The sequence below is a fragment of the Piliocolobus tephrosceles genome, chromosome 5 (genome assembly GCF_002776525.5).
Source record: "Piliocolobus tephrosceles isolate RC106 chromosome 5, ASM277652v3, whole genome shotgun sequence".
Classification (NCBI taxonomy): Eukaryota; Metazoa; Chordata; class Mammalia; order Primates; family Cercopithecidae; genus Piliocolobus; species Piliocolobus tephrosceles.
In genome coordinates, this window is record NC_045438.1 from 137,469,071 (window position 1) to 137,490,149 (window position 21,079).

General features: G+C 43.3%; 2 protein-coding genes across 3 annotated transcripts in view; one reads left to right on the forward strand and one right to left on the reverse strand.

Annotated features, from left to right (window-relative positions):
- The first annotated feature begins 269 nt into the window (after positions 1–269).
- LOC111535151 (HLA class II histocompatibility antigen, DQ beta 1 chain) lies at positions 270–7,049 on the forward strand. 2 transcript variants are annotated; one of them, XM_026450874.1, is made up of 5 exons: positions 270–460; positions 1,891–2,160; positions 4,661–4,942; positions 5,454–5,564; positions 6,680–7,049. In XM_026450874.1, exons 1-5 carry the CDS (start codon positions 352–354, stop codon positions 6,691–6,693), a joined length of 786 nt encoding a protein of 261 aa, XP_026306659.1. In that variant the 5' UTR covers positions 270–351; the 3' UTR covers positions 6,694–7,049. The 2 variants fall into 2 exon arrangements, with proteins under 2 accessions (XP_026306659.1, XP_026306658.1); XM_026450873.1 differs by lacking the exon at positions 6,680–7,049 and having other exon boundaries at positions 5,454–5,947.
- Positions 7,050–14,210: 7,161 nt separating this feature from the next.
- The window catches only part of LOC111535152 (HLA class II histocompatibility antigen, DQ alpha 2 chain), an 8,409-nt gene continuing 1,540 nt past the window's right edge, over positions 14,211–21,079 (reverse strand). The window contains exons 2-5 of the mRNA XM_023201563.3: positions 18,341–18,589; positions 17,646–17,927; positions 17,123–17,297; positions 14,211–16,956 (exon numbers count right to left, since the gene is read on the reverse strand). Coding sequence (XP_023057331.1) covers positions 17,143–17,297; positions 17,646–17,927; positions 18,341–18,589 — 686 coding nt within the window. The 3' untranslated portion in view covers positions 14,211–16,956; positions 17,123–17,142. The remainder of the gene's footprint in view (positions 16,957–17,122; positions 17,298–17,645; positions 17,928–18,340; positions 18,590–21,079) is intronic.

Below are 21,079 nucleotides of genomic sequence, written 5' to 3' on the forward strand. Positions count from 1 at the left end.
GAGCTGTTTACTGTTGAATCGCATTTTTCTTTTGCCTCTCAAAATCCCTGAGGCATTCATTCTTCAGCTCTTCTATAATTGAGAGGAAATTTTCACCTCAAATGTTCATCCAGTGCAATTTGAGGACGTCACAGTGCCAGGCACTGGATTGAGAACCTTCACACAAAAAATGTCTGCCCAGAGACAGATGAGGCCCTTCAACTCCAGTGCTGATTGGTCCTTTTTCCAAGGGACCATCCAATCCTACCACGCACGGAAACATCCACAGGTTTTTATTCTTTCTGCCAGGTACCTCAGATCCATCAGGTTCGAGCTGTGTTGACTACCACTACTTTTCCCTTCGTCTCAATTATGTCTTGGAAGAAGGCTTTGCGGATCCCCGGCGGCCTTCGGGCAGCAACTGTGACCTTAATGCTGGCGATGCTGAGCACCCCAGTGGCTGAGGGCAGAGACTCTCCGGGTAAGTCCAGAGCCGCCGCTCTGGGAACAGGCTCTCCTTGGGTTGGGTTATGGGAGATAGTGATCTCTATGATCTCGGACACAATCTTTCATCAGCATTTCCTCCCTTTTGGGAAAGAGGGCTATGCTGCATTCCCATTTATCTTTTAGTGATGAGGTGAGGACAATCCATTCCCCATCCTATAGGCTTAAGCCTGGAAGAGGAGGAGAGAGGAGAGGAAAGAGGAGGCAAAGTGTACATTTACTACCAGTGATAGGACAAAGTGAGCATGGGGTTGTTTTTGAAGATATGAATTTCTCCAAAGACACAGTAGGATTTGTCATTTCGGCGTGCCCCAAGACTTCGCCTGGCCTAAATATTATGAGATCCTGCCCTGGAAAATGTAAGGCAGCAATGGTGTCTGTAGTCTCCGTATTTGAGGAGAAGTAGTCTGTATTCCTGACTGACTGGAGCGTTTGTGGAGGCAAAATCTTGGTACTGAGGGAAGCTGCCTGGCTGACCACAGACAGGGAGTCTTCAGGTTTCACTGATTTATGGGCAAATGGTGACTTGAGTGGGATTCAGAGACCCGAGCTGATGGTGAACTGAATTTAGTAGAAAGGAGGATGTAAAGAAGGGAAATAACACATATTGTGAAACCACTCATTTCAGACACAGAACAATACTTTACATAAATTCTCTCTCACTCCTTCTAACATCCTGTGTGTAGATATCATGATTTTCTTCCACACAATTATACTTGTGATATGGATATTCTGTTATATATCCTGCCCGAGCTGGTGACTGCCACAGTTTAATTGGAATCTAGTTTAATAAATTCAAAAGCTTGTGCTCTTTCCATGAATAAACGTTTCTATCTAGGACTCAGAGGCATAGGTCTTTTCCAACATAGAAGGGAGTGAACCTCAACGGAACTTGGGAGGGTAAATCCAGGCATGGGAAGGTAGGTATTTTACCCAGGGACCAAGATAATACGCGTATCAGAACGAGGACAGGCTTAATTCCTGGACCTGTCTCGTCATTCCTTTGAACTCTCAGGTTTATGTGGATAACTTTATCTCTGAGGTTTTCAGGACCTCAGTGGAAAATGGGATTTCATGCAAGAGCGTCCTGATCCCTCTAAGTGCAGAGGTCCACGTAAAATCAGCCCGACTGCCTCTTCGCTGGGTTCACAGGCTCAGGCAGGGACAGGGCTTTCCTCCCTTTCCTGGCTGTAGGAAGGCGGATTCCCAAAGGCCCTAGAGAGGGCGGGCAGGGCTGAGCAGAGTCGCCAGGAGGATCCCAGGTCTGGAACGCCAGGCACAGGCCGGCGGGAACTGGAGGTCGCGCGGTAGGTTCCACAGCTCCAGGCTGGTCAGGGCGGCGGCTGCGTGGGCGGCTGAGCTGGGGCCGGGTTGGGGCCTGACTGACCGGCAGGTGATTCCCCGCAGAGGATTTCGTGTTCCAGTTTAAGGGCCTATGCTACTTCACCAACGGGACGGAGCGCGTGCGGAGTGTGACCAGACACATCTATAATCGAGAGGAGTACGTGCGCTTCGACAGCGACGTGGGGGAGTACCGGGCGGTGACGCCGCTGGGGCGGCCTGACGCCGAGTACTGGAACAGCCAGAAGGACATCCTGGAGAGGACCCGGGCGGAGTTGGACACGGTGTGCATACACAACTACCAGTCGGAGCTCCGCACGACCTTGCAGCGGCGAGGTGAGCGTCCTCGCCCCTCTGCGAGACCCACCCTCGGCAGGGGCCCCAGTCTCTGCGCCGGGAGGGATGAAGGGGACGCGGCGTCTGGAACCTAAGCCTTGTTCGTTCCACCCCAGGGAACAGGAGGCGGCAGTGGGGATGCTGGGGGCTGGTGCATCGGAGGGGCAGGTACTCAGGGCAGAGCAGGGGGACAGGCAGAGTTGGTCAAGCTGCCTAGTTTGGCCCCAGCCTCCACATCCGTGGGCCTCATCCTCTGCTCTGCACGTTCTTGCCTCGTGCCTTATGCGTTTGCCTCTTCGTGCCTTACCTTGGCTAAGCAGTTCTCTTGTCCCCAGTTTCTGCCCTCTTTCCCTGCCCGCCCGCCGGGCTAGCACTGCCCCACCCAGTAAGGCCCACGTGCGCAGCTCATGCGGCGGGAAGCTTCAGGCTTGGCCTGGTGGAGTTAGGGCTGCTCCACAACCGCGCGCAGGGCATCCAGCAATTACAGTTGTGAAATAAGGTATTTTGACTTTTGGCTTTAAATTGTTATTTATCGTAATTCTGTTTTCTTAAATGGTTATCATTCATGGCGGAGCTCTTTGAGGTGAGGCTGTTTTAATCATTGGATGCCTGGTACCTGACACATCGACTGGCGTGTGTTATGAGCTCAATGATCTTCTGTTAAATTAATGAATAAATGTACTCAGCTGCCAGTCCACTTAGGTTCAAGAAAAACCAGAGGTAAACAGAACCTTAAAAATTGACTTTTATTAATTATTTTCTATCATTTTGCTTAATTCTTTAAAGTAAACTCTTATTGACTTGAATCTTAATAGTTTGTGAATAAAAAGTCTGAGGAAAAAAGTGTTTGCTAAAAATAAAAACAATACTTGAGTGATGTTTGTAAGGAAGTTTTAATTTTTTAGAAAAGCTAAACAAATGGCACAATGCAAAGAGCAGAAGTTTTGGAATAAATAGATTGAAGCCACTAAATTATTGGATAAAAATAGTTTCAGGTTGCTTTTGGCCTAGGTTCTCCCCTCCCCACATCACTATCCACTTCAGGAATAAACATTCTGAAAGTCAATTTACCCATTTAGTGAGCACTTATTTCTAGACAGTGGCCTTATCAAATATCATATATGTTATGTCATTTAACCTCACAGTTACTTGTGTGTTAGAGATTAGCATCACCACTTTATGTATCCTAATATTAGTACATGATAAGCACTTTAAGTAATCAGCCCACAATTACTTACCAAGACCTTAAGCTCCCAAAGTACACAACACTCTTTATGTTCTTCACTACACATCTGTAGGTCAAACGGACATAAAGCCTTGTTAAAGCCAGTTTTGACCAGAAGTAGCAATGAGTCTATTCCTGTTTGATCTCCATGTTAATGGGACAAAATGATACTTTCAAGGCATTGAAAATTTATGATTAATCAATCCCTAGTCTGACTCCAGTGTTATCTATGCAGATTCACAAAACTTTTAGTTTACTTTATACTCCCTTGCCTTCTTTTGACTCACATCCTAGTGCCAGCAAGTACTTATATTTTTGCTATTTCAGTTATATTTCCATAAAATTTATTTTAACATCTTTTCTCACAAATTTGTGCCCTCTGTTTTTACCCCCAATCTGGGTAAGATGAACAAATCTTATAAGGCCACATAGCTGACTGATTTCAGTGGGACTCCAGGAAGAAGAACCAAAGAAAAGTTCAAGCCCAAGCAGAAACCGTTATTCCTTCCAGATGATGGCTCATGAGTGCCATTTAATTGGGGTGCAACCAGCTGACCTCAGTAAATCTCAACTATATTTATATGTTCACATTACAGGCTTATTAACCTAGGCAGACCTCTTCAAGGATCTCAGAATATTTTCTATGGAGAACATACATGATAATGTCTGATTTCAGGACAAGACAGTAATTCTCAATAGCAAGGGAATGGAGTAGGGTAGACAGCTAGTAATTAAACTCACTTGTGTGTTAAAAATAAAGGAAAAGAAGAAAATGAGAGAACAATACATTAAATATGTACTATAGTTTCACACTAAGAGAATAAAGGAAATGCAATAAAGTGGCCTGAAAGGTAAAGGATGAGATGTGTGAAGAGGTAGGGAAAGGTGTGTAATTTTTTTTACTATGAGCAGCAATCTGAGAAGATAAAGGAATTGAGTTATGGGCAAACATGATGTTTGATCAGTGTTATTTGTTTTGAAGACCTGCCTACTTTTTTTTCAAATATTACAAACCTTTAAAATAATGTTCTTTTTGTTTTTTGGTGTCTGTTACTAGATTGCACATTCTATAAAGGCAGGAACCAGGGTCTGTTGTTTATCTTTGGATTCTCAGTGATTGTCATATTTATATTTGTTGAACGAATCTTAATCCAAGACTTGGACTGCAGGTGTCTTTCCACTCTGGTTCCAAGGAGGGACCCTTCCCCATGGCAGACATGCTGTGTGATCTCACATCTCACTCCTATGTCTTTTCCTGTCTGTTACTGCCCTCAGTGGAGCCCACAGTGACCATCTCCCCATCCAGGACAGAGGCCCTCAACCACCACAACCTGCTGGTCTGCTCGGTGACAGATTTCTATCCAGGCCAGATCAAAGTCCGGTGGTTTCGGAATGACCAGGAGGAGACAGCCGGCATTGTGTCCACCCCCCTTATTAGGAACGGCGACTGGACCTTCCAGATCCTGGTGATGCTGGAAATGACTCCCCAGCGTGGAGATGTCTACACTTGCCACGTGGAGCACCCCAGCCTCCAGAGCCCCATCACTGTGGAGTGGCGTAAGGGGATATTGAGGTTCTATTACTATGGGCCCCACAAGACAAAGAGCTCCTTCTGACCCATCCCTTCCCATCTCTTATCCCTGCTATCACTACTGAGCTGGGAATCACAGGAGACTAGAGCACCTCTAGCTCCGTGGCAAGTGCATCAGAAGAATCCTGATCTCATCACCCTTCCAGATGCTAGGGAAATTACTCTACATACTGTTGCTCTGGATCCCAGTCCTGATAGCTCAGAGGGACGGATTATTAGGGCTGGTGACTGGGATCTTAGGGTTTAAGGTTATGGATAAGTTCCTGAGGAGTGGAGCTCTGCTTCGCCACTCTCTCACCTACTCACTGTATCCAAGGACCTATTGCCTGGCCTTTCCCTCCCTTTGGGGTGGTCTGAATGGAGAACTAGGTTCTTTTGACGCCTTCACCTCCTGCACCTCAGACTGGACTTCAGCTCCTCAGCAGGGATGCTATGGGGTGTGGGGACAAACACTGACACTCAGGCTGTATTTCTTAGGGGCTCAGTCTGAATCTGCCCAGAGCAAGATGCTGAGTGGTGTTGGAGGCTTTGTGCTGGGATTGATCTTCCTCGGGCTGGGCCTTATCATCCATCACAGGAGTCAGAAAGGTGAGGAACCCCAGGGGAAAAGGGGAAGATGGGCTGTGACCCAGACCCTCTGTTCAGAGAGGACCTGTCTCTAGATGTAGCTCTTTCCTCGTGACCCTGAGAGGAAGAAGGCTGAGCTGGAGGTGGGAGGAGACAGGACAAGATTGGAGGAGGCATTGGAATCTGATTTTACTGGTTGAAAAGTAGCCCTATCACAGAGCTGACTGATAGAGTTTATTCCAAGACGTCCTTACCGTTCATCATTGTCTCACTGGCTCCTTCCTAAAAAGCTTCCTCCCTGAAGAGGGTCAGAGCCTCGGCCTCCTTGCCTTCTAGTGACAATTTCCTTTGTTTTAGGGGATTTTCAATTAGGGTGCTTAAGGCCTTGAAGAACATGGGTGGGAAGAGAATATAACTCTAATTAAGTCACATATGTCATTTTCTTTGGGTTGAGAAAGTGGCTGTTTGTGTAATGAGACCTTTCTCTGCATAACTTCCTTTTGTAAGACCTCAAGGGCCTCCACCAGCAGTTAATATTTCAGCCATGATCCAGTGTGGGGAGGGTGCAGGTGTAAGAGGGAAGAGCATGAGCTGAGTGTACCTGATCATAATGGTCTCTGTTTATGGTATATTTGCTGCTATGAGAATGAAGACTTAGGGGCAAAGTTTGCCAGTTCCTGGGAATCTCCAGAGGTTGTTCCCTAGAACCAAGCCTTAACTTTGGTGACATATTCTTGTGAAATGTGGAGCCAGAACCACAGGTTAAATGTTAGGCACTAGGATGATGCCCACTTTGTGCCATATTTTGGTGGCTACTGCCTGTAGGCATTTTCCAGTGACTGGTAGAGGCTGCTAGTGGTAGGGATGAAGTATCATCCAATTTCCTAAAAAGATCGAACCCTTCATATTCCCCAGAAGAGTAACAGCTGTTCCCCCACCTCCCTCTGCATCAAGCTGAAGTTCTGTGTCCTCGTGAGCTGATTTCACCTTTGCACAGATCTTGGGGGAGGTGAAGATGATACACCCTGGACCTCAGATTTCTCTGTCTGAAGCTGCAGGGGGCCCCTGAGGGGCGGGGGAGATAGCAGGCCCACCAGCGTGCCCTGTGCTGATCATCCCTCTTCTCTCCTTTCCAGGGCTCCTGCACTGACTCCTGAGACTATTTTAACTGGGATTGGTTATTACTCTTCTGTAATGCCTGCTTGTCCCTGCCCAGAATTCCCAGCTGCTTGTGTCAGCCTGTCCCCCTGAGATCAGAGTTCTACAGTGGCTGTCACGCAGCCACCAGGTCATCTCCTTTCATCCCCACCGCAAGGCGCTGGCTGTGACCCTGCTTCCTGCACTGACCCAGAGCCTCTGCCTGTGTATGGCCAGCTGCGTCTACTCAGGTCCCAAGGGGTTTCTGTTTCTATTCTGTCCTCAGACTGCTCAAGACAAGCACATGAAAACTGTTACCTGACTTTAGAGCTTTCTTACATAATTAAACATGATCCTAAGTTATCTGTATTCTGAACTTCCTTAATTGAGCAGAGGCAGGAAATCACTGCAGAATGAAGGAACATACCTTGAGGTGACCCAGCCAACCTGTGGCCAGGAGGGTTGTACCTTGAAAAGACACTGAAAGAATTTGGGGTGCAAAGTCAGGGTGGGCAGAGGAGGTAGAAAATCAACTCAGTTGTCACATCATTCATGGTTCTTTCAGATTGATGTTCAGTGCAGTGGCCTGAGAATATCCCAGCCTCTCTTCTGGTTTAGTGAGTGCTGTGTAAGTAAGCATGGTAGAATTGTTTGGGGACAGATATAGTGACCCTGGGTCACTGGTGTTTCAAACATTCTGGCAAGTCACATCAATCAATAATAATTTTTACTTTTAAGAAAGCATAACCAGCAATTAAGAGTACTATTTTTTGATTCTAAATGATAGAAACCCAAATATATTTTGTTCATGGTACAAAGGAAGCCTAGAGTCAAGTTGATTTCAGAAGTGACTAGTTCCAGATACACAATGAGATCTTCACCTCTCTCTTTCTGTTTTATCTCTATCTGTGAATCTGTCTCTCTTTTTCTGTGCCCCTTTGTCCCTGTATAGTTCTTTCTATGTGTCTCTCTGCATCTTTGTCTCTGCCCCCTTGTTGTGTCTTTCACTACATTGTTGCCTTTCTTTCTATTTTTCTAATCCATTGTCACTATTTATCTGCATTTTTTCTATCTCCATGTTTCTTTTTGCATCTATTTTTCTGTATTTCTCTTCCTTATCACTTCACATCTTATCTCATCTCTCTGTCTTGCTCTGTGTGTATGTGTGTGTGTGTGTGTGTGTGTGTCTGTCTGTCTGTCTCCATTATATATGTTCCTAGAATGTCTACCAGAGTTTTAACAACTTTAGGAAAGATTCTGATTGGCCAAGCCTGGGTAACATGCACACCTCTCACACACACCATCCTGTGCATGGGAGGCTGACAGCCAGTGTGCTCATCCCTCTTATTAAGAAGGAAGACTGGATTTTCCAGATTCTTGTGGTGCTGGAAGTGACTTCCAGTGTGCAGATGTCTACACCAGCCATGTGGAGCACCTCAGCCTCCAGAGCCTCCTCACAGTGTAGGGGTGTAAGGGGCAGTTTGTTTCTCGTGGAGCCCACAGGACAAATGGCAGAGCTCCCTCTGGTTCTAGAGTCACTCGTTGGGAATACCTGTTCACAGTCATTCCACTCCTTGTCTGAGCTCCCTTTGTCATTGACACAGTAACCCGTTGATTCCTGATGACACTCTCTTCCCGGTTATGAGGGAGGTCACTACACACTGTGGTCCCTTTGATGTGGGCCCAGCCCTGAAGCTGGTCTACATCTCAGTATCTGAGTTTGGTCATGAAGACAGAGTCTGGGAGCTTCTGCGAGGCTATGGAAGGCCATGACCCTGAAAGCAGACATCCCATCTTCCTTTCTCCCTCAACCACACACTGGGCTTGAAGAGTCTTTGGCAGGCTCTTCCTTCTTATGGATGAGGTCAGAATGGAGAACTGGGTCTCCTTGGGACCTTCATCTCCTGTACTCCAGGCTGTCATGCAGGTCCTCAGACAGGGACACTGGCACACAAAGTGGCCCCGACACTTGAGATTCTGTTCCCCGGGGTTATGGTCTGAATTTTCCCCAAGCAAAATGCTGAAGGGAATCAAAATTTTTGTGCCAATTTTGTCCTCTTCCTCAGAGTGTGCATTGTCATTTACCATAGGGATCAAAAGGGTGTGACGCTTTTGGGGAAATGGGGAAGGCATGTGCTGGGTTGTCCACAGTGTTCTCAGTCTCTGTGTGTAGCTCCCGGCTTTTGACCCTGCAAAGGGAAGAGGCAGGGCTGGGGATTGCACCAGACTCAAAGTTTAGGTAGACATCAAGATCTGATTTTTCTAGTTGAAGCATAAGCCCTATAATCAGGATGGGTGGTAGATCATATTCTAGGACATTCTTACAGTTCAGCATTGTCACACTGAGCACACACTGGAAGAGTCTTTATTAATGAGAGGGTCAAAATCTTCTTCTCTTTCTTCCATTAACAGTTTCATAGAAACAACTATTTTTTTTTTTTGCACCCAGATGTCATTGGATAGTATAATATTTCATGGATAATTTAATTAAAAGGACAAGTACATCCTGTAAAAATAAGCTTGCTAACTCGAAGAACTGAGTCTTAGACAGCATATAACTTGGAGGAAAGTATGTAGGTATTCTAGAGAACAACCTACCAGTCTTGAACATTTTTCCTTACCTTACGGATATTAACAGTATATCTTTTGGAGACAGTGGTCCTCGCCAATATTCCAAAGCTCCTGTACATTTCCCAGTCTTTTCTGCTGTTAGGTTAGGGTCATTTGCCTAACAGTAGCCAATGGAACTTGCAAGTCGGTGCCTGATGGTGTATGAGATGCTGGAAACTCCATAACCTGAGTCACTTGAATAACTGTGAAATTAAGTCTCCTTATTGAGTTAAGCCACTGAGATCTACTTTTTACTGTGGGTTAAGATATTACAACATAACCTTGCCTTTCCTTATTATCATGAAATGTCTTTTTTGTTGTTGTTGTTGGTTTTTTTTTTTTTTTTTTTTGAGACAATCTCGATCTGTTGCCCAGGCTGGAGTGCAGTGGCATGATCTTGGCTCACTGCAAGCTCCGCCTCCCAGGTTCACGCCATTCTCCTGCCTCAGCCTCCTGAGTAGCTGGGACTACAGGGGCTCGCCACTATGCCCGGCTGATTTTTTATATTTTTTAGTAGAGACGGTGTTGGCCAGGTGTTCACCATGTTAGCCAGGATGGTCTCCATCTCCTGACCTCGTGATCCTCCTGCCTCAGCCTCCCAAAGTGCTGGGATTACAGGCGTGAGCCACCACACCTGGCCCATGAAATGTTTAACTTAAGGAAGAGAGTCCTTAAGTTAAAAGGGTGAACCAATTGAGTTAATGGAAGTTAAGAGATGATTTTTTAAACAAGTTAAAAAAATTAAAAAACAGAAAACTTTATTTGAACAACAAAAAGATAAGAATGTTACACTTCAAAAGAATTTTAAATTCATTAATTATTTTTAATTGACAAATACCTGTATTTACAGGGTACTAAATGACTTTTTGATACATGTTTTAAACCAGGCTAATTAACATATCCATCACTTCACATTTTTTTTTGTGGTATGAATATTTACAGTCTACTCTCTTAGCAATTTTCAAATATACAATACCGTTGGCCCTCTGTATCTGTGGGTTCCACATCCTCTGATTCATTCAACTGTGGATTGAAAATATTTAGAAAAAAATGAAATATAACAATAAAAATAATTCCAATTCAAAAATAATACAGTGTAACAACCATTTACATAGCATTTACATTGCACTGGGTATTATAAGTAATCTAGAGATGATTTAAAGTATATGGGAGGTTAGGCTTAGGTTATATGCAAAAACTAAGCCATTTTTAAAGAAGAGACTTGGGCATTCTCAGATTTTGGTATACAGGGTGGGTCCTGGAACCAATTCCTCATGGATGCCGAGGGACGACTATACATTATTATGAACCGTAGTCACCATGCTGTACAATTGATCTCCAGTACTTATTCTTCCGCCTAACTGAAACTTTGCACTTTTTTTCTGAGACAGGGTCTAGTTCTGGCTGGAGTGCAGTAGTGTGATCACAGCTCACTGCTACCTTGACTTCTCAGGCTCAATCCATCCTCCCACCTCAGTCTCTGGAGTAGCTGGGACTACTGGCATGTGCCATCATGCCTGGCTAATTTTTGTATTTTTTGTTAAGACAGGGTTTCACCATGCTGCCCAGCTGGTCTTGAACTCCTGGGCTCAACGAATCCACCTACCTCAGCCGCCCAAAGTGGTGGGATTACAGGCATGAGCCACCACACCATGCCCTTCTTTGTACCTTTTGACCAACATCTTCTCATTCCTCCTTGTCCCCCTCCCTACTACCCCCACTCCCCCACTTGCCATGATTTTGACTTTTTTAGATTCCACATGTCAGTGAGGTCATGCGGTATTTGTCTTTCTGTGCCTGGCTTATTTCACTTAACATAATGTCCCCCAGGTTCATCCATGTTGTAAATAATGTAAAAGATTTCCTTCTTTTACAAGGCTACATAGTATTCCATTGCATGTATAGAGCACAGTTTCTTTTTCCACTCATCTGCTGATGGACACTTAGGTTGATTCCATCTCTTGGCCATTGTGAATAGTGCTGCAATGAACATTGGAGGGCAGATAGCTCTTTGATACACTGATTTCATTTTCTTTGTCGATGTACCCAGGGGTGGAATTGCTGGATCATGTGGTAGTGCTATTTTAAATTTTTAAATAGATGATGAATTTTAAAAAACATTTATTTGGGCCGGGTGCTCCGGGTGCAGTGGCTCATGCCTGTAATCCCAGCACTTTGGGAGGCCAAGGAGGGTGGATCACAAAGTCAGGAGTTCAAAACCAGTCTGGTCAACATGGTGAAACTCTGTGTCTACTAAAAATACAAAAATTAACCGGGCATGGTGGCACGCACCTGTAGTCCCAGCTACTCAGAAGGCTGAGGTGGGAGAATCACTTGAACCCAGGAGGCAGAGGTTGCAGTGAGCCGAGACCCCGCCATTGCACTCCAGCCTGGGTGACAGAGTGAGACTCCATCTCAAAACACACACACACGCACACACACACACACACCCACACACACTCTTGTTTGTTTTCTTCCACATGAATATATATGTATTCCCAGGAACTAGACACCATTTCTGTTGTGGTTGCTATTCTGTTCTAGCTAAACTCCCCTCTTTGGGACTGAAGGATTTATTCTCTCATTGCTGGGAATGTTGCTGGCTGACTGCCCTCAGCTGTCAGTCATCCCCCGGAATTCCCTTAGGTGATGAAAGCTTCCTCATCGAATTTTACTCCACTTCCCAGGAAGAACCCACCTATAATGACTGGTCAGTGTAGCCGTATAAAGGTCCTAAACCCCTTCCCTAATTTGGGCTAACTTCAAAGGCCTCTTACAGCTTCAGAACTCCCTGGGGATTAGTCTGAAGACTTTTTGTGACTGAATGATAGTCCAATTTCTAAAACCCTGCTTTAATTCATGAACCATCTTACATAAAGGTTTTTTTTTTTTGTTTTTTGTTTTTTTTTTTTGAGATGGAGTTTTACTCTTTGCACGTAGTCTCACTCTGTCACCCGGGCTGGAGTGCAGTGGAGCAATTTCAGCTCACTGCAACTTCCACCTCCCAGGTTCAAGCGATTCTCCTGCCTCAGCCTCCCAAGTAGCTGGGATTATAGGCGCCCACCACCATGCCCAGCTAATTTTTTGTATTTTTAGTAAAGAAGGGGTTTCACCATGTTGGCCAGGATGGTCTCAAACTCCTGACCTCAGGCGATCCGCCTGCCTGGGCCTCCCAAAGTGCTGGGATTACAGGCGTGAGCCACTGTGCCTGGCCAAATATCATGTTTTAACAGCCCAGCTTTAACAATGCTCAATTCATGGGCAATTTTGTAAACTCACCCAATTAATCATACTTGCACACTGGGTTGTTTTGAAGATACTTTCAGATATCATATTTCATTCATGATTATTTTATTATGAAAATCTAAAGCATAATGACATTTTAGAAACATAACAGCAATGCCATTACCACACTAAAATTAGGGAATACCTTAATACGGTCAGTGTCAATTTTTCTGATTGCCTCATGTAAATTTGGTTCATATATTTCTTCAGCCTTTTAAAAATGTATAGCTTTTCTACTCTCTCTCTCTTTTAATTGTTGCTGAAGAAATGGAGTTGTTTATCTAGAAGTTCACATATTCTGGATCTTGTTGGTTGCATCCCTATGGTGTCATTCATCATGGGATTTGTTAGTTGGACTCCAGAAAATAACAATAACACCAGTTGTTAACACCTATTGACTACTTACTATATGCCAGTCTGTGCATGAAGTGTTTCATTTGTAATAAAATGTTTAATTCTTCAACTCTCTAGTTTGTATATGGTACAAGCCTGAAATATTTCAAGCCTGAAATATTTCATGTGATTTTTAGAATTTTGTAAATTTTATTTATTATTTATTATTTATTTTTAGAGATGGGGTCTTGCTCTGTTGCCTAGGCTGGGGTGAGCGCAGTGGCACAATCCTAGCCCACTGAAGCCTTGAACTCCTGGGCTCAAGCATTCCTGTCACATCAGCCTCCAGAGTAGCTGGGACAGGAGCGCCACCATGAGCTTATTTATTTATTTATTTATTTATTTTTGAGAGCTAATTTTTATTTTTATTTTTATTTTTTACTTTTAGTAGAGATGGGGTTTCTCCATGTTGGTCAGGCTGGTCTCAAACTCCCAACCTCAGGTGATCCACCTGCCTCAGCCTCCCAAAGTGCTGGGATTACAGGCAGGAGCCACCACACTGGGCCAACTAATTTATTTTTATGTTGTGGAGACGGAGTCTTGCTTTGTTGCCCAGGCAGCTGTTGAACTCCTGGCTTCAAGCAATCCTTCCCCATTGGCCTCTGAAGTGCTAAGATCACAGACACGAGCCTCTGTGTCCCCCTAATTTTGTAAATTTTAAACAGAGTGATATTAAATATTAATGAAGTCATACTTTGTGTATGTAATCTGAAATAATTCAAATAACTCAAATAATGTTTTAAGAATCGCATGATTTAAAATCATGCAGGTGGATCGGTAACCCTATATACAGTAATGTCAATAATGACTCTATTTTTTTAGCTGATAAAAAGAAATATTTACTCTTATTTTTTAGAATTAGTTTTAATTCTGCTATTTTAACATTACATACTCATTTTTTGAATACATACTTTTAATAAAATGCAACTATCATTTTATTAAAAGCTTTCCACAATACTTCTTGAGGAAGAAGGCTGAGTTGCGCAGCATCTGTAGATTTCTGCATGACTCTGATCATTATGCCATTCAGTGTAACCCTTACATTACACACACACACATGCACACAAAAGCACACAACGCCAAAATACTGGGTTCTTGCCTCATGAATCATTGATTTATATGCAATTTATTTGAAACCCTATTGCTATAAATTTCTTAGCACATTTGTGTGTTTTAATGTGACTGTTTTTCATACTAAAATTTTTATTTTATATATTTGGGATCATAACTAGTTACCTTTTCCTTTTTAAAAATAGGTTTTATTTTGAAGCAGTTGTAGGTTCACAGAAAAACTGAGCAGAAGGTACAGAGATACCCCAGAGGTCCCCAAACCCCCCGCCATGGACCGGTACCAGTTGGTGGTCTGTTAGAAACAGCCACGCAGTGGGTGAGCCAGCATTACCAACTGAGCCCTGCTTTCCACCAGAGCAGTGGTGGCATTAGATTCTCATAGGAGCACGAACCCTATTGTTAACTGTGCATGCAAGAGACCCAAGTTGCATGTTCCTTTTGAGAATCTAACTCATGCATGTTGAACTGAGGTGGAACAGTTTCACAGTTTCATCCCCAAATCATACCCACATTCCACCCTGCTATCTGTGGAAAAATTGTCTTCCATAAAACCGGTCCCTGGTGCCAAAAAAAGACTAGGGACTGCTGCCAGATACGCTCTGCTCCCACACATGCATAGCCTCCCCCATTAGCAACATTTCCCACCAGAGTGGTACACTTGCTATAATTTATGAACTTACATTGGCACATCATTGTCACCCAAAGTCCACAGTTTACATTAAGTCTCACTCTTGGTGTTGTACATTCTGTGGATTTGGGCAAATGCATAATGACATTTTTCACCATTGTGGTACCAAATAGAGTCGTTTCCTTGCCCTAAAAATCCTCTGTGCTCTGTGATGGACATTTTCATGATCATCACTGGTTCCGACTCCCTGTGCTTACTGATTCCTTTTAAATTTAAGTCTGCATTTTAAATCATTTTCTCCTTAAACTTTCTTCTCCTCGCCAAAGTAAACATGCATTAACATCTGTTGCATATGAAATACCCTGAATAAACACTTATGGGCTGTAAGGAGGGAATGTATCCCTTCTTAGAAAATTGAAAACCAAAATCAAATACTACAATTTCTCGTCCTAAGAGTTCTCTTAGCAATCGATCTCAGCCTCTCTCATTTTGGAGAAAAAATACCCTCCAATGATCGTATGAAAAGAAATTTTCAAATAGCTCTACATTTGTATCTCCTAAATCATTAAGGGACTGAGAAAAACAAAAGTACTTTTCATATAACGTGATCCATTCTTTTAAATAAATTAATTATAAATATAACTACAATGTTTTCTTGTGTATTTATATACTATATGTAAGGCATTGACTATATATCAAGATTATTCAAATTCCATCAATAACTCTGTGAGGAAATTATTATCATTCCTACATTGTAGATGAGAAAAATAAGGCCAGAAATGTTAGATACTTTACCCATTTATAAAGTTTAAAATACTAGCTTCAAAGTGCTGAGTCCTGGATTTGGCTTTAGGGTTCTTTGCACCAAACTATACTGTATTAATTACTGCGTTAATGTTTTGGGTTTTTTTCTCCAATTAAAATTTAAACTCACTGATGCAGGTAGCATGGTTAGAAATATCCTCACAGATTTCATAGCTGTTTAGAGCTATGAGGTCACTGCTGACCCATTTCCTCTGCAAGAGCTTCTGCCAGGAGACAGCCAACCCAGTGGAGGACACAGTACCCACAGCTGCTGCTACACTGTCTCAACTGTGTTGTTCCTCCTAGGGTTTCTCTCATAAGCTAGTGCTTTCCTTAGCCAGGAGGGGTGAGGGGAAAGGGCTGAGGATTTCTGAAGATATTGGCATTGTTTTTTTATCGGCATGTTTAGTAGAAACATCCTGCAGCCATATCTACTATACTGTCTCCTTCATGCCAGGGTGGCACAGGGAAAGCTACATGGTTATCTAGCAAAGCTTCATTCAGGAGGTGAGGCAAACTGCGCCTCTATTCAGGGCTCCTAGATATGTCTGCGGCTTCTACTCCTATTCCTTTCCCCATTGTCACTAACCCTATGTGAGGAATAAGTATTTGTTCCTTTTCAGATACCCACATTATCGTCTTATTCTAATGTTTTTCTGACTTCCATTTCTTTTCCTGCCTAAGGAATTTTTATTCCCTCAAGATGAGGAGGGCAGAGGAAGGTTTCTACTGTCATTATTCTTCACAAATTTAAAGTTTTGAGAATAAATTTTTACTATTGATATTTTTGAGATTCAAAGTTCCTTTATCCTAACCTATTTCTCTGTCATACTTTCAAAAGTCATATTGAAATTAGTACAGACTTACTTTTTGATTTTAAAATTTTTGCTGTAACAATTCTGAGCCAAAGGCAGAGGATATCTATTAATTTCATTGTTGCCTTAATTGAGGGGTGGGTGGCAGTGCCAAGGGTGGGAACACAAGGAAGAAAGAAATATGAATGTCAGCTAAGAAATCAACATATTATCAGGCTATAATGTACTTGGTTGCTTCTGTATTACTGGACATGACAAATGATCTGGGAAATGAGGTTAAATTGGCTTGAAACATAAGAGCCTCCCAATTCTTACACATAGTTTCAGTCAAACCTGGATGAAAATTGGAAATATTTGACATAGGTCTCATAAAGGGAATTTGTTGCTTCCATGGAGATTATAGATGGAGGTTACTGAGGAATTAGGTAGCTGGGTGGCTTACCCCAGGCATCTCTTAGTAGGTAACACTTGAGAAAAGAAAAAATCAGGAAGTCAGGGAAAGAATTCAAAGGAATTTGTGAGCTCTGAGCAGATATAGCAATTTAAGTCCCATAGAACAGGTGAGAGGAGAAACATTTGGAGGAAAAAAGGGATACGATAAATCGGGTCAGAAAATAATGCTAGGTCATGTAGCAAGTCCAGTCTTCTGCTCCTGTAGATGGTGATGCACCTGCAACAGGACAGACATGAGATCGGTGGGTGCTCGGCCGCTCCTATGTCATCATCATGCCACTTCCCAATTCCCCTACAACTTTCAACCATTCGTGTCCACAGCCTCCTCCCACTTCCCTTCCTCTCATACTGAGGCTTCAGCTCTAACAAATCTCAATGCTTACCTTCCCTTCCAGGATGGGATTTACAAGGGCCCTTGGTGTCTGGAAGCACCAACTGAACGCAGGCCTTGGATGATTAAGACAGTGCCCACCACAATGCCTACGAGGCCCACAGACAACCCCAGGGCGCAGACCACAGTCTCAGTGAGCTCTGACATGGGCGCTGGAATCTCCGGCTCTGTGGAAGTGAAATTATTGAGGTGAGAATGCAGAGTGTGCTTATGTGCATGTGTGTGGGATGGGATGGGGTGGAGGGTTGGCTCTGCAAAGACTCCAGGCCCCCGGCTTAAGTAAGAGAGTGAAGTCTATCATTAGAAACCCATGAAGTGGCAGGCCTGTTCCCACCCTGTGGAGTGTACTTTCATTTTTAATACATCTCTGCTTTTGTTGCTTTATTATTTCAAAAAAAAGATAAAAGAAACTAATGAAGTGTGGAAAACAAGTTTTGGGATATAGGAGTAAAAGGCAGAAGGTTCTGAACCTGACAGATAAGAAAGCATCAAAAAATGGTGGAACTCATCCTTACCCCAGTGTTTCAGAAGAGGCTCGTCCAGGCCCCAGTGCTCCACCCTGCAGTCATAAATCTCATCAGCAGAAGGGAGGAAGGTGAGGTAACTGATCTTCAAGAAGGAATGATCACTCTTGGAGAGGAAGCTGGTCTCAGAAACACCTTCTGTGACTGAGTGTCCATTGCTCAACCATGTGATGTTCACCACAGGAGGAAAGATGTTGTCCACAAGACAGATGAGGGTGTTGGGCTGACCGAGCATCACGGGAGACTTGGAAAACACTGTGACTTCAGGAACCTCTGTGGTGAGGAAACAACCCTGATGTGAAGTGCGAATAGCTCTGCCCTGAGCTTCTGCATTACATCCTGGAAGAGCCCTCCCACCAGCATTTCACCACCTGATAGTCAAAGAGGTCTTATTCACCTTCTGCTTGGGAGAAATGACACTTTGCTTCTGCTTTATTCCTGTGCCCTTCTCTCTGTGGGCATGTTTAATAAAGTAGGAGGTTGATGAGACCTCTCCTAGAAGGATTTAATGAATGCATAATGGAAAGACCCTTGTATTCCATGGGAATATGTGATTTTAGAGATGGGAGATGATAAAATTTCAGCAATTGCCATAAGAAGACCTGGACACCTCTTGGAAAGAAAGTAATGAAACTTGATATGAAGGGATAGATTGAGTAAAGTGAGGCAGAATGGTGGACACATACCATTGGTAGCAGCGGTAGAGTTGGAGCGTTTAATCAGGATGTTCAAGTTGTATTTTGCCGCAGCCAAGTTTCTCAGTGCACCCTGTGGGTCAAAACTTGTAAATTTGCTGAACATAGGCAACTGCCAGACAGTCTCCTTCCTCTCCAGGTCAACATAGAACTGCTCGTCTCCATCAAATTCATGGGTGTACTGGCCAGAGGGACCGTAAGACTGGTACAAGTTTACACCATAAGAGGCGACGTGGTCAGCTGATGAGTGAAGATGACAAGCAGGAAGGTGGAGAACAGGGGAAGAAAGAACCTTAATACACAAAATGATGGAAGAAACTGATTTTCAATTATTATGGGCTTCCTCTTTGGCACAGTCTGTGGACATTTCCAGCCCCTGCTTTCTCCCCTCTTTGTGCTGGTAGTTGTCTAGTTAAAAGAGCGCTTTCTTTCCCACTCTGGTGTGCACTACACAAGGGCAGAATATCGCATGTTCAATTTTTACTATTTCCTGAGTGCCTGGCACATCATGAACTTGTGATTAAATAATGTAAATGAACAAGAGAAGGAATGAATGAGTTACCATAGTATTTAGCTTTCTTAGTCGTAGATTAGTTTTACTTCCCTCTGCTTCCTAAGATTTATCTTTCACTTAATTCTTTCATGAGTTAATAACAAATTGATTACACTTCCTTTCCTCTCAGGACTGGCTCAGAACAGGACACTCTACACAGAGGTCTTTTTTTTTTTTTAAAAAGGAAAAGCATGCAGGATCTTATTAAATCAAAATAATTTCTGCTAACAATTGTAGGGTATAAGAGTATAACAAGAAAGGTAATAACATTACAAAATATATAATAAATAAGCAAAGCTTCCTTCTAAGGTCTCTGTTTTGTTAATAGCAATGGTCCTTAGAGGAGAGCAACTGATTTCTTCTGAAATGAAAAGTGGAAGCTCTACTAGGTTTTGGATTTCTGTCATTCCCCCCACCTTTTCCCACCTTTTTTTTCCTTTGAAGGAGGTTACTAAATGTCTACAGCATTCTGACTCAACATTTATATTCACTTAAGGACTCAGGTAAATTAAACCTTTTTTCCTCTAATGGGCAGTGTGCTTGTCTGAGGATGCCAGAGCAGAATGGCAGCTGTGCAATATGACTCCAGCCAAATGAGCCGAACTGGACATTCTTGTCAAGACATGTGTAAGCCTTTTACCATTGTATCTTTCCTTCCTTCCCCACTTTCTGAGCATCCACAAGTGTCAGACATAGCAGGGGATGTGTGAAACACCAATCAGACATGGTCTACCATTAAGGAACAAACTGAACAGTGGAAGAGTCAGGTAGGTAAGGGAGCAGATTACAATGTACTGTGGTAAGTTCTGTGAGGAGGATATCGACAGCCTTACAGTCCAACATCCTTCACAACTATCTGCCAATCAAACCAAACTACATTATCCTTTCATGTTCCCTGCTCTTTGCAGTGGTCTGTTGTTTTTCTCCCTGAAATGAAATTATCTTTTAGGACTTCCTGAAAAAATCCTAAAATCCATCCTTGAGGTTTCTGCTTAAGTTAACAACTTTGTAGCTAAGGCCTCTCATCAACATGTTTTTGACCATGTTATGACCTCCAACTCCTCCATCTCAACATCTGGCCATCCAAGTTTGTCTGTTCCTCTTCCAGCTCACCTTCTTCCCTATCCAGTATGACCACTCTGGATGGTCTTAACAGGCCATCCTGTTAAGGACAAAGCGTCCTTATCCTTGCAATAAACCTTGACTCTTTGTTCAAACATAAATATATATGGAATATATGCAATCCTTCTTTTCATCTGGTACTTGTCTTGGGTGCTGAGTTTTGCTGAAGGATGTCACCCTGCTGGCCCAGCTGAAACCAAGACACTTCTATTGTTTCAGCCTCTCCTGGGTCCACTGCCCTGCTCAGCAATGGCCTTCTGCTTTCCTGCACCCCATACTATTTCCATCACTAGTCTAATCACCCTCTGCAGGAAAGACAGCATGACTTTTCATCTTTGAATCCTTAAAACTTAGCTCACTGTGTGCTCAAACATGTGATTGAATGACAGTTGCTATAGTTGAAGACCACATAGATTTTGGGGAAGATGGACAGGCACACAGGTGGCAGAACCACACGAAGGCCAGGATCAGCCATGACCAGCGCTGCGTTCTAACTTATGAGCTCCGAGCACTCTTGCTTGTGTGGGCCTCTTCCTCCATAAAAATATGGAAAATGTATTTTGTGACTGAATTCGTATAAAGACAATACAATCCAGGCTGAATTAACAGTTAAAACATTTTCTTAGGCTCTAAAATTTCATTTTTTTCTAACTTTTAGAGGAGTTAAAACATTCTCATGTAGCTTTATAGTACGGAGGCTCCCCTGCACTGCCGCACTGTGCCTAACGGATGAGCCGAGTCTAACCAGGGCACTCTGGTGTGAGGTTGAAGAAACGAAATCTGGAACAAGGAAGCCAAGTGCGCTGGAGAAGCAGGTATTTAGAATGGTAGCAGCCACGGTTAATAAGGTTGTGGAAGTTTAGAGTAGCTTCCAGTTCACTTCCCCTTTTAACTATCTGACTTTTCAACTTTTGTTTTACAAACCCACTATCCACATCTATAAAGGAGCAGAGAGTCAGAGATGGATCCTGAAAGGGAAGAGGAAGAAAGGAATGTATGAAGAGAGGTGGAAAGAGATAAATGACAAAGGCAGAGGGCACTAAGGGACCAAATAA